The following is a 14,002-nucleotide window of genomic DNA, read 5'->3' as shown; positions in this document are numbered from 1 at the left end:
TGGGCAATGTTTTCTAATGTAAAAATGTTTAAGCTTATGTGCATATACACATATATTCATACACATATACATTCAAAGATAATAAATGATTCTGTATGTTGCTAGTAACAAGTTAACTTCAATATACCTACTTTGTTCCTTTTCACTTGATAGATGGGCTCTAGGGTCTTCTATTTAAGGTTAGATCACTGGGGAGCCTCAGATATAAAGGACAATGATGGCAAGGATATTATGTAAATTTTGAAACTATGAATATATTTTTTGAAAAGATTGAAAGAACTTGAAACTTTGCTTGAAAAAGAGATACTTGGGGGAAAAGGGATTGCCATTTTCACATGTCTGAAATGATACTTTATACAAGATGAAGTAGATTGTTTGATATTTTACAATTAGTGAAAATGTAGATAAGCCCTGTTCCTAATTTCCACACTTCACTTTGAAAATCCCAGGAAACCATATTTTGGAGACAGTTAATCTGAGTGATTGTTCATGCTCTGCGGTAAGCAAGTAGAGATCTCAGCTTCCTCAGTATTCTTCCTGGGAGGCGGCAGCAGCAGCAGCAGCACCAACCTGATTGGGAAACACAAGCATAAGGGGTTGGTTATCTCTTGCCCAGAGGTCATTAGAATATGCAAAGTACAGTTTCCCTACATTCCCAGACTATCTATTATGTTTATGAAACAAAAGTTTTTATGTGGCACTTTGAGAACAAAGATCATTAAGGATGGACACTGTCTTTTAATGTTGAATTTTCAGTGCCTAGTAAGCAGCTGGTACACAGTAGGAGCTCAGGTATTTGCTGAATTCAAGGTATTGAGTAAAGGGAGGTGCCACCACCTAGACTTGGCACTGCTCCAAAATGACTGTGCCCGAAGCCCGAAAGTTAGCATGTTAGTGTCTGTACCTCTGCTGTCGAGGAAAAGCTCGTCTTTGCTGCCTTCCTCCCTTCCTGTCACTTCTCTCCATCAGCCACCTTCTGACACAGTTCGGGTCACTTTAAATTTAGAAATCTTCTTTCACGTAGCTGCTGGATGTGTAAGTAAGCTAGAACAATAATCACAACATAATACTTCTGGACTTCAGTAGAAATTTGAGCATCATTTTTGTAAAACATACTAGGAAGGTAGTCAAGTTAAATGGGAGCCAAAAAAATAATTTCCACACTTCACTTTGAAAATCCCAGGAAACATTTTTACAGTAATGTGGAATGAAGGCACTTTGATTAGATTAAAATTGGCCTAGCCAGAAATCCAGTTTTTGTAGTAGATTTAAGACTTTGTAAGTTACAGTGAGTTGAAGTTACCTTGTCAGAGTAAAAACTGAGTGAGATTTTAAAAAAAATCTAAGGGTTCTAAACCTTTAATAAATATGAAATCTAGGATTTCAGAACAGTAAGTGGAGATACTGAACTGTTGGGCAGGAAGAGGAGAAAGTCCAGGAAAGGACCTGGCCGGAGTGTTAGTGTTCTAGACTGTCTTCTGGAAATAACTTCTCTCTAGAAAACGTTGTTTCAGAGGTGACCTGTAATTAATTAGGTGACTTTGAGTTGTCTTCCTAGCTGCTCCCTAACTTGAGACCATGAACAGATACCACCTGGCTGGATAGTCCCGTTGTTTTTCCTGATAGTCTGCATTCAAAGTATGTGATTCATATTTCTGGGTAATATAAAGTTAATTTTTTATAATATAATAAATAATAGTTATGGTTCCAGCCTCTGAAGTTTAACAGAGAACTTTTTGCCTTTGGTGTAAAAGCAGAATAGAAATATTTGGGTGTGAATGTGAAATATATTAAATCTAGAAATACATTTCCGGTTGTTTATTCATTCACTTAGCAAACATTTGTTGAGTCACTGCCACGAGCCATTCACTAAACTAATTACTGGGGAGGGAGCAGTGTGACCTCCCACCTTACTTCCTTCAGATAGTTGTTCAAATATCACCTGATCGTTTCATAAAAATAGTATTACAGCCCGGCCTTTCACTCTTCCTTCCTTCTCACTCTGCTTACTAAGACTCCCTAACACTTACCACCATCTCATACACTAATCATTTCTTGTTGAACATTTGTCTGTCGTCGTTGGAATGTAGAACAGGAAGTTTATTGGTTCATGACTTTTTTCTTAAAACCGAGAACAGTTTCTGGCATGCATACTTTATGAATATATATGATACAGGCTCTGGCTTCAAGAAGCTCCTACTCTGGTAGAGGACGAAAGTACAAAATAATTACATGAGTGCAAAATCTGTATGTACAGTTGTTACAGGATCACAGCCCAGGGAATCGTCCAACCACCAGGGAAGGGCCCTCAGGTGGGGTGTTCTTTGTGGTGCTGACAGATAAATAGGATTTTATCAGGAAGAAGGAAGAGCAGTATTCCAGAACAGATGTCACCTCTACCTAGATTGGGGGGTAGGACTTGGGGATGGATTATATGTCACCAGTCAAAGATGATTTGTGGAGGATTATGCTTAGCTTTTCTGGCATGAATAAATGGATATGAATGAATGGATAGATGGAGGTGGCATTAACTGGAGGATACTGGAGGGGAAACATACCCACCTCTTCTGCTGGAGAAATGAGTTTAGTTTGGGATAAGTTGCATTTCAGATACTTGTAGAATGTTCAGTACTTACTTCAGAATTTGGGTGTGAAGCTCATAGGGGTTGAAAGTAGATCTGGAAGTCATCATTATATATGTTACTAGAGGCCTGATGCATGAAATTCATACATAGGTAAGGTCCCTAGGCCTGGCTGGCGATCGGGGCCGATCTGTAGGGCAACGGGTGGGGTGATCAGGTCCCCCCACTGGTACCCACCTTGACTGGCCTGGGGCCTGCGGACTGGGGGCAGCTCCTGCATTGAGCGTCTGCCTCTGGTGGTCAGTGCACATTATAGCGTTCCGCTGGTCAGTCGATTTGCATATTAGGCTTTTATTATACAGTGGGGCCTTGACTTACGAGTGTCCTGACTAACGAGTTTTTTGAGAGACCAGCTGTCTCTTGGCCAATTTTTTGCATTGAGTTGATAGAGTAATTTGAGTTAACGAGCTCCTTAACGAGCTCAGTCTCCGAATGAATTAAACTCGTAAGTCAAGGCCCCACTGTATAGGATAATTAAGTCCTAATTGTAAATGGAGCCATACACAGAGATCATGAAGACATACAGGATAAAGATAAGACCCTAGGGAAGCAACATCAGAGAGATGGTCAGGAAGAAAAATCGGAAAGGAAATCTGAGGGGAATTTTGGGAAGGTATAAGGACAACCAAGAGGAGTTGGTGACTTACTAATTAAGAGGTGATAATTTAAGGAGTGAGTGGATAACTTTTGTTATTTGTTATTGAGAACTCGTTAGGATGGGGACTAGAAAATACTGTTGGACCAGACCTGACAAGTAGCACATTGGTAAGGTTACTGAGAAGAGTTCAGTACAGTGGACAGAAGGGATGAGAGAACCAAGTATTAGTGGTTTTGAACATGGGATGGGAGTGTAGGATGGGCAAATGTCCCTTGGGGGCATTTGTCAGTGTCTGAGATCTCCTGAGTCAGAAGGGAAGAAAATGAGGAGAAGTGAGTATAAACTATTCTTGCAGGAAGTATGAAGTTGAAGGGATGGAGAAGGACAGATGATAGCTATGTAGAATTATAGGGAGAAGTTTTTTGTTGTTGTTATTTTTTAACGCTTTGGAAACTTGTATGTCTGTGAGATCTGGAGAGAGGAATAGAGATTGACTGAGGTTTTAAACATGAGAAGAGATGATTTAGGGGAGCAAGGTCCGGAAGAAGGCTGATAACCAAATCCTCACCTGAGATAGGACAAGAGGAAATAAGGATGGGCAATAATTTGGATGGGAAATGAGGATACAGCAATTGAGATAGAGTGAAGTAAGAGACAAGGTTATCCAAATGGTGTGAAGAAATCAGAATGGAATAGCAAGTTCCAGAAGGCAACCTTGAAGGAATGGGAATTAAAATATAAGCAAGAGGCTTTAGTGAGTAGTTCAGTGATGGCGAAGCTATGACACGCATGTCAGAGGTGACACGCGAACTCATTTTTTTGGTTGATTTTTCTTTGTTAAATGGCATTTAAATATATAAAATAAATATCAAAAATATAAGTCTTTGGCCCTGGCCGGTTTGGCTCAGTGGATGGAGTGTCGGCCTGCAGACTGAGGGGTCCCGGGTTCCATTCCGGTCAAGGGCATGTGCCTTGGTTGTGGGCACATCCCCAATAGGGGGTGTGCAGGAGGCAGCTGATCAATGTTTCTCTCTCATTGATGTTTCTGACTCTCTATCCCTCTCCCTTCCTCTCTGTAGAAAATCAATAAAATATATTTAAAAATATATATATAAGTCTTTGTTTTACTATGGTTGCAAATATCAAAAAATTTCTATATGTTACACGGCACCAGAGTTAAGTTAGGGTTTTTCAAAATGCTGACACTCTGAGCTCAAAAGGTTCGCCATCACTGGTAGTGTCAAGAACTTAGCTGAACTGGAAAACTCTCAGTCGATGAATTTGGGTGGGAAATGAGGGTAGTAGCAGGCCAAGAACAAGAGCAGGCAGCACATGGTTAGAATTCTCCACAGTTAGAGTTGGCAAATTGAATGCTTTGCGAGGTCAAGGGGGAAAGGAAGTTGAGGTAATTGGTGAGTTCTATTGAAATAGTGATCCATGGGTAATCTTAGTAAGAAAGAAAGTGATTTCTGGAGGGAGACTGGTAGTCTTGGAGAACAGGGAGGGCTAAAGGGATAGGAAGGTCATGATAAAGTTGAGGAGCAAGTTTAATGGGTTAATGGGTGGAGCGATTGTAAAGTCAGAGATGGAAAGATAGTTGCTGGTGTTTAGTTACTGTAATAGTTTTTTCTGGGTTTGCAGAGAAATTAATCTAATGCAACAGGAATAACAGGGCTATGAATCTAGGTGTGATACATAGTTTGTGAAATTCCTGAAACTCTAATTTAGAGAGAAGAAATACTCCAGAAGGCAGATCTCAGGACTGTTTTGTTCATTGTAGGATAATTGGCACCTGGCACATGGTCAGAGCTTAGTAAGTATTTGAATGAAAGGCACCTTTCTAGAGTCTTTGTTGCCCAGATAGTTTATAATGCCAGAACATTTTGTTTCACGTCTGACACCTAGTGGTATTGTACTCAAATTACAATTAAGTGGCAGCATTTTCTTTCTACTGTGAAGGAACTTGTACAGATCAGTTGTACAACAAGTGGTTCTGTTCTTGAAACAAATTTCCGAGTTGGTTTGGGGCAGTTTTACTGCTAGCATTTCCAGAGCTATAATTTGAACCTGCCAGCAGTAAATATTAATTGAGCATCTACTATATGCCAGGCACTATTTTATGTGTTGGAGATTTGCATGGAGGGTTTGTTCTCTTGCATATGTGAACTCATTGAATTTGAATACATAGCCTGAGCATTTCATTGGGAATTTAATTTAGGACTACTGTGATTTTACATGTGAAACCTTTCTAAATTTATTTCTTAGCTTTTGGTGCTATCATCTCCCTGTCATGACTTACTGCTTTTCCTTAATGTTGAGTCAGCATTTAGGAAACTGAATGTAGGATTGGGTTTGTTGTCTGCTTATGTTATCCACCCTGAGCAGAATACTACATACTCTGGAGAACCATGGGAGGTTTCCAGAGTATGTAGTTGTTGTCTTTCCTTTTAAAAAAAAAAAGTAAAATTCTTATTTGTTAGTGTTGCATACTTGAATATTTAAAGTATTTATGAATTAATAGGTGTGATATCTGGAACTTGCTTTAAAATGTTTTAGGAAAATGAAGAGTAGTGTAAATGAAACAAATTGATAGATTTTTAATAATTAGTTGTATTCATGGGGGTTTATTCTGCCTTTTACTTTTGTGCATTGGGCATTTTCCATAGTAAAAAGTAAAAAAAAAAAAAAGGTGTGGGTTGAAAGCAAGTTTATCATGATTAAGTTAGAACATGGTCTGCTTTTAAATATTTAACAGATTTCCTTATTTCATTTTGCCCTATTTGGTATTACTTGAAAATCAGGTTGAGTAGAGAGAGAGAATGTTTTTGCTTATAATGCATATAATGTGATTGAGACTTGACAGGTGACATTCTACTGACAGTGTCCAGAGATTATTGGAATGTTGGGTCTGAAGCTCCTGCTAATTGTTAAAACCAGTAGATTGGAGACTTGGGGGATTTAAAGTACTAGCCATCACCCTGGAAGTGGGAGCCTCTGAAGTGGAAATTTGTGGAGCGCCTAGATTTAATAAGCTGGCATGTGTATTTTTTTTCCCCTTAGTGCTTCTGCCCTTTATCAGAGGGAAAAAGTACCTAATAATGTGCCATCCTAGTCTTCTGAAATTGGGTTCTGCTTAATTCTTTATCATCTAGGATGTATTTATCGTATGAAACCTAGGGGCTTTTTATGTTAGGCAATGTGTCTCTATTAAGCTCTTAAGATAATTATGTGTTCCCATCAGTAAATCCATCCTCCACAATAAAAATTAGAAGCCTATTTTCAACAATAAAAAATAATCATTATGAAATATTTCAGGCAAACAGAAAATATAGGGAAAAAATGTAACGTCTAAATGCTTGCCATCTATCTTTGTTATCTTAACATTTCAGCCTCTCTCCTCCGTGCCTCTCTCATCCATGCCTCTCATACATGTCTTCCCCCACCTGCTCCTAGGCATGACTGTAAGCATATATTTTATACCACTCTCCACATTTTTTTCCCCTCAGAGCTAATCATGAGCCTGAATTTGGTGCTTATTACTCCTGTTTGTTTTTTTGCCTTAGTGGATCCGTAATTCCTAACTTATGCTCAATAAATTCTTCTACATGCCCCCTTATTATTGTGGCAATCTATTATCCATCATGGGAAGTACAGATTTTTTATCATTCAGACTTAACTTTGATATTATTTTAATCTCCGCTACAGTTTCAATTATTTTTGGCCTGAAATTAGATATTAATTTCAGTAGCTATTTAATTGATTTTCTTTAAATAATTGATGCCTGGAGCTCTAATATTCTATTACGTGATGTGCCTCTTCAGCTCTCCACTTTGTGGAGAGTATACTTTTTCCAGGGCTAATTTATAACTCACATTGAAGCAGTTTAATTTCAACTGCCTTCTCTTGTACAGAGATAGAGTTGTTGTTTTTTTACAGCAAAGAAATTAATAAATAAAATACCCAAAAAGTAACTTATAATAAAAGCAGAGAAAATTTATTCCCATTACAAAATTTTAATAGCATGTTTGAGAACTCTGAGAGAGAGAAGGGGGAGAAAAAGCTTAATCTCAGTGATAGCCATTATTTTCTACTGCTTTACTTTTGGTTAAAATATGGGTATTTCTTTGTGTAATGGATATATTTTTTCAATCTGTTAAGAAATATATTTCTCTTGTCCCCAGAACTATAGGGTTCCCTGACCTAGGCTTATCTATTCTTCTATGGAACTTCATTATAGGGCTCTTTAATTTTGAAATAAATTAAATGTTGCAGGTGATTTTGACTTTAGCACTCTTCACAGAAGAGGGTTCATTAGTGATTTAAATTATCTTTCTGAATGACAAAGCCCAAGGTCTAAAGATGAAGCACTCTGGATTTAGACCCCAGTCTCTTTGAAAGTGGGTGTGTATATAGTTCCTGTCAACTGCTGGAAATATTTTAGTAGTCTTTCTTACTTTTCTACCTCTTTTCTTTAGTCTTTTTTTCCCTTTGATCAACATCCCTAGACTTTCCCATAGTGTGACAGTTGAGGTTGTATACCACCTCAACCAGTCTTTATCCAGCCCTTGCTGTGTGATGAGCACTCTGACCCTGATCACCCCCGATCTATATGTAGACCTTCTGAAGGTTTATCATCAGACAAGCATAGTAATAAGTAACATTTATTAAATATCTACTTGTATTAGACATTATGTAAGCATTTAATGGATTATCTGTGTTTAATACTGAGAGCAACCTTGCTAGGTAGGAATAAATAAATATTTGTCTAAAATCACTTTGAGATATGGTTGCCTGATAAAATACAGGAGGCTGTGGATTAAATTTGAATTTCTGATAGACAACTAATAATTTTTAATACAAGTATGTGCCAAATATTGTGGAATCTGGAAATCCTACTTGGAAAATAAGGAGTAGAGCCAAGATTTTAAACCTTATAGTCAGGTCACAGGGCCCACGCTCTGACCTACTTACTGCATGATACTGGAGATGGAGAATAAAAATCATGCCTACCTGCTTGTTTATCCAATGTTTGTTTGGCAGCTGCTACCTAAGGGCGTCTCAAAAAAATGTACACACACTTTAACAACTGATAGCTCAATTTTGAAAATGAAATATATTTTAAAAAATACTGCCTTTATAATTATTCAAAATGTCTGTATGCATTTTTTGGATACCCTACATATATTATTGTTTTATTCAGTTATGTTTTTTCTCCATACTGACTATATTTATTATAATATAAAAGTGTGTGCATGGTTTCTGATTTCAAAGTCTCATATTCAACTTGAGGTAAATTCATGTATGCTTTTTTTGTCCTCTTGTTTAAATCTTTACTAATTGTATATTAAATAGCATGAAATGAGACTTTGTCTGTACTTGGTCATTTTAGCCATTCTTGTCCATGTAAGATCATTGTATTTTTACTTCCTTTTTCTCAAATATAGAAAGATTTAATTACATGTAGGTGCTAAAAGGAAACATTTTCCTTTTCTTTTGATAAGGTCAAGGAAATGACACATGAGTAAGGTATTTAAAATGTCCTTTGTGTTCTTAAAAATAATGAGAAATTATAAAATACAGATGTAGAATTGAAGAGGCTTTTGCTAAGAATTGCCAGGGAAGCCGTCTGACTCTGCCAAATTGTCATACAGAAGCGAGGAGTCATTTTTCCTGGTAAATTGCCAGAATTCAGGATCAGGCTCTTACTTTTGCATATCTAGAAACTGACTTACAAAAAATTAAGACACAAGAGATTGAATAATACACTTTAAATTTGATACCATGGATTTCCAATTCCAGTAGAATTGCAAAGAGCAAATATTAAAAAGACAACACTGTTCAAATTAATGAAACAAGTGTTTAACTCAAGACTTGGAGTCAAAGAATATGGAAATTGAAGAGACATATATTTCTTAGTGACCCAGCCTGTAATTAATGGATATCTGTGGGAAATTTTTTCTGTGGTAAAGGTGATATCTAGGTAGCAATAGCAAGTCAGAATTTTGGAGAAAGTCCATAAAGGAAAGCCCAGAAACAAGAATCAAAAGTATAGGTTTCAACAGATATAATAGGGCTTGCTATAGGATTGGGCTCTTTTTTAGTCTATTTCATATTTTATTTAGTCTACTCATATGTTTTCAGGCATACTCATTGAGGGACTTGTCATTGGCAAAGTGTCATTTTTTACACAAGTATCATTGCAAAATTAGCATTTCCTTTATTGAATTTAGAATCAAATTATTTTGGATTACATCTATTCGGTATAAGTAAAATTTTCTATCAAAAATTAAAAGGTCACTACATTGCTTCTCAGCCAACTTTTTATTATTTTGTAGAATTTATTAATGGTCGTTGACATTTTATATTTTTAAATAACTAAGTCTGGTGTTATCACCTTTGGGACACAGTAGACTAGAAGACATTCATAAGAAAATGTTTCTTCTTTTTTATTATATAAATTTTTTCATGCAAGCAATGACTTGATACAACAAAACTTATTAAACGCTCAAATCTCTAGCCAAGAGAAAATACATGGTTTACCTAATGCCACCAGTTGTAAATGCTGAGTTGGCCAGAGGGGGACCTAGCCTGATTACCAATTTGATTAGCATTAAGTATTTGCATCCTTTCTAGTTAATTGTAAGTGGACTGTCTACTTGTATTCCGTAAAGCTTGACAAATGAATAAGTAGTTCAGTTCCTTTTGAAGCAGCATGGAGCACCATGTTCGCATTCCACCCTGGGTTCAAATCCCTGCTCTGTCTCTTTGCAAGTAGTCAGTCTCTGCTTCTTCCGCAGTACAGTGTGGTATTGGGATCACAGCACCCATCGTGAAGACTCATGAGAATTAGTAAGTTTACCCATTAATTGAATAATGACTTATGGAATGCCTGCTCTGTCAGGTTTTGTCATAGGTGTCATGGATATAAGGGAACACGACAAAATCCCTGCTCTTCAGTTTAGTGGGAGAGACATACAACCAATATGTAAGCAAATAAAAATGTAATTTTAGGTAGTGAGTGATAGCTTTTATGAAAGAAAATAAAGCATGGCATATACAGAAAAATTCCCCCAGCTTTTAAAAAAACTTTTTCAAAGTATAGCTTCTTGATTCACCAATTAACATGTTGCTATGTTTGCTTTATCCATGTTTGCGTCTGGGTGTGTGGGTATCTTGGTTTATTTTCCCCCCTCAAACCATTTGAAAATTAAGTTGCAGATATAATTAGTCCCCAAGTACTTTAAGAATTAAGACATTCTTCTATGTGGTAGGAATTTGACTATTATTAGTTCTCTTGTTCCTCCTAAACCTCATGAGAAAGCACTCATGGCTGTCTGTCATAACTGTCATGGCTAATCAGAAGTGACAAAAGGATTCACAATATTTTCATGTTATCTGAATATAGAGAGAAGGCTGTATGGAATTTCCTTGGGAAGATATCTGATATATATTTAATGTAGATTTAAAGTATTTAAAATTGGATTTTGAAAGTGTGTTTTTATAACCATTCAAAATTTTAATAAGAACATAAAAATATGACACTCATCCTCATTTAAGCTATATGCAAAGAAGAGTGGAAATATACATTTACTGAGGAATTACTCCAATTACATGCCATGCCGAGAGCATTCTAATGTTACCACATTAAGTCTTCTGAGAACCCCCTGAGGAGTATAAAAACATAGAATAATTATCTATATTATAGAAAAAAAGTAATTATTTCTTTATGTAAAAATGTTTACTTAATGGCAGTTGAACTATCAAATAACAAAGTAAGGATTTGAATCCATGTCTACTGGCTTCTAAAACAAGCAATTTTCACTAAACCCTGTTGCTTTTTTAGTACTTGAGTTAGTCGTTCACTAATTAGGAAGACTTCTTTCAGAGTAAATAACTAAGTATGAAAGGGGAGCTACTGATCAATATTCCTTTCCTGGGAAACTTCTTTTGGGCCACCTTTGTGATACACCATGATAATAAAAATTCAGTTTTATATGGCAATCATTATGAATTCTTTATATTTGCATCCAGTCATTTTCTGCCCAGCATTGCTATTTAACAAGTATTATTCTATTACTCCATGATGTGTCTGTCATATTCTTCTTTAAGGTCAGGGCTGTGGTTCTCAAACTGGAGTGTGTTTCACAGTCACCTCAGAGTTTCCGACTCAGTAGATCTGGAGTGGGGTCCAAAAGTTTGCACTTGTAACGCGTTCCCTGAGGAGAGTAATGCTGCTGGTCTGGGGCCAATCTGAGAACCACTGTCTCCCTTTTTTTGTGTGTGTCTCCCTTTTTGTTCCCCATCCTACTTACCATGATGCTTATCATTTGGCTTAAATGTCCTCTTATCTGTGAATTTTTCCTTGGCTTCTATTTTACTGAAATTGTTAGTTGTTCTCAAATTAGTATGTGTAAGGATCATCTGGAACACTTGTTGACCCAGCAGGTTTCTGATTGGACCCAGGAACATTGGTTTTTAGCAAGCACCTTAGATGTTACTGCAGATGGTTCATGGACAGCAATTTGTGAAATACTTGACTCACAGAGGTGATCGTGTGCTCCTCGTTGTCAGGACTGTATGTGTTTTATACTATAGTGCCATTCTTTGTTTGAATGTTTCTCTCCCACCAGAATCCTTAAAGGAGAAGGACTATGCCTTATTCATTGTTATAACAAAGCTTATTTAGCACAAGGCAGGGTTAAAAAACAGTAGTGAGTAGTGCCTGTGTAATCTACCTATGACCTTGGAGAATTTACTTAATCTCTCTGGGCCTCAGTTTCCTCTTTCGATGGAATGGTGATAGTCATACTTACTTGCTATGGAAATTAGCTCTCAGGTGTGCACAGTACTTAGTGTAGTAATTTTCATACAGAATGTACCCAGTAAATGGACACTATTACTATTGTTTTATGGGAGAAGCAAAATAATCGTTTGAATTAGTGAAAACTCCTAAATTATGATTTTAGCATACAAATTTAGGGTATGTATTTAATAGTTCATTCAAAATCTTTGTTTAATTGTTTCAATTAAATTACTTTTTACATTTTGATATTTCAATAAAATATTGTGAAATTAAACTGTGCCTTGGGCTTTATTTTCTCTCCACAGGAAAACAAAGAAACCGCTTGGAACCAATGGACACCATATTTGTTAAGCAGGTTAAAGAAGGAGGACCTGCTTTTGAGGCCGGATTATGCACAGGTGCTGATATTCTTTACACAACACCTTTTTATTTCTTTTTCACTCCATTTTTTCTTCTTCCATATTTCACTTCCTAATTTCTCCTTAGTTATACTTTTGCCTGTTTCTTCATTTTCTTCACATCTATTATTACTATTTTTTAAAACCTAATTGATAGTTTCTTGGTACCGAAATAGATGGGTTTAACAGAAATAACTTAATGTAAATTATAAATTGTGGGCAGTTTGGGTTACCACTCAGATAATGGACTCTCAGAGGCCCTTTCAAAGAACCTATTTTGCACACCTTTCATTTTTAAAAAATATATATTTTTATTAATTTCAGAGAGGGAGAGAGAGATAGAAACATCATTGATGAGAGAGAATCATTAATCTGCTGCCTCCTGCACTCCCCACACTGGGGATTGAGCCCACAACCGGGCATATGCTCTGACCAGAAATCATTCCGTGACCTCCTGGTTCATAGGTCAACCACTGACCTATACCGGCTGGGCTGCACACATTTTATTTTGACAACACCAGCCAGGCTGCACACATTCATTTTGACAAAGGATTACAAGGTAAGAAAATGATGAAGGTATTTGTTGACATAATTGAAATAATCTTCTTGGATCTTGTAGTTCTGAAAGTACCTCATCTGAATTAATTTGCACCACAAAAAGTGCAAGCCTAGCCTCATCTGTAGGTATCAGTGAATATAATCTGATAGCTGTTTGTTCTAAAATGTTTTGTGATTTTAATAAAAACTAAGTAGAGATTTCATTTATATTCATGTACACTCTAAAAAGTTATTCTTTTCTCTTGTTTTTGAACATGAAATAATTTAAAATGGGTATTAGTAAAAAACTATATTTTATTAGCTTTTGAATAAAATGTCTTTTCAGCTACAGATAAATTTCAAATATCAGTGGTGAGTGTCATTGCTAAGATTTATTAGGGTGCACTGTTACCTACCTTTATTACTTACCTTAATTGTCTCTTTCATCACACTTAAAGTAAGCCTAATTTCAATATCATTAATATGTATAATGTGCATGTCAGTGCACATATGGGATTCCATTTCTGAGAAGGTATCGCCCATCACATTCTAAGCCTCACAGGTTGAGGTGATACTGTGATAAGCACATACACAGGACATTTTTTCCTTTATTCCTTTTTTGCCTGTCCTTTTTTCCCCAATATTTTTCTTTCTACTCCCCTGAGTTTTTCTGAGTAATCAAAATGTGTTTCCTATTAAAATGAAGAACACATTAAACCATGTACATATCCATATTTAGGTTCTGTCATACAGTGCTAATCAATAAACTCAGTAGATTGGGAGAATACTACAAGTAAATCAGCTATATAGAATTAGACACCAAGGTACTAAAACAGGTTTAAGTTTATTGAATAATGTTTTTCTATCACAAATGACAGAGTAAACAGGAAAACTACAACTCAGAAAATAGCTGATAGAGGCATAAATAGTAGAGCTATGGCCACTCAGTGACTATACCTTTTGAGGTGTCTAAATTCATCAATGACTGGACCTCTTATTTAAAACATGGCTATCCTATATAATA

At 36.3% G+C, this 14,002-nt stretch overlaps 1 protein-coding gene across 3 annotated transcripts in view; it reads left to right on the top strand.

Moving 5' to 3' along the window:
• The window catches only part of ARHGAP21 (Rho GTPase activating protein 21), a 98,772-nt gene that overhangs the window by 67,494 nt on the left and 17,276 nt on the right, over positions 1-14,002 (top strand). For all 3 annotated transcript variants that reach the window (XM_023746367.1, XM_023746369.1, XM_023746368.1), the window contains one exon: positions 12,349-12,441. In XM_023746367.1, the coding sequence (XP_023602135.1) occupies positions 12,349-12,441 (93 nt within the window). The remainder of the gene's footprint in view (positions 1-12,348; positions 12,442-14,002) is intronic.

This window comes from Myotis lucifugus, unplaced genomic scaffold (assembly GCF_000147115.1).
Source record: "Myotis lucifugus unplaced genomic scaffold, Myoluc2.0 scaffold_662, whole genome shotgun sequence".
In the NCBI taxonomy this organism is placed as follows: Eukaryota; Metazoa; Chordata; class Mammalia; order Chiroptera; family Vespertilionidae; genus Myotis; species Myotis lucifugus.
This window is presented reverse-complemented; position numbering and strand designations above follow the sequence as displayed.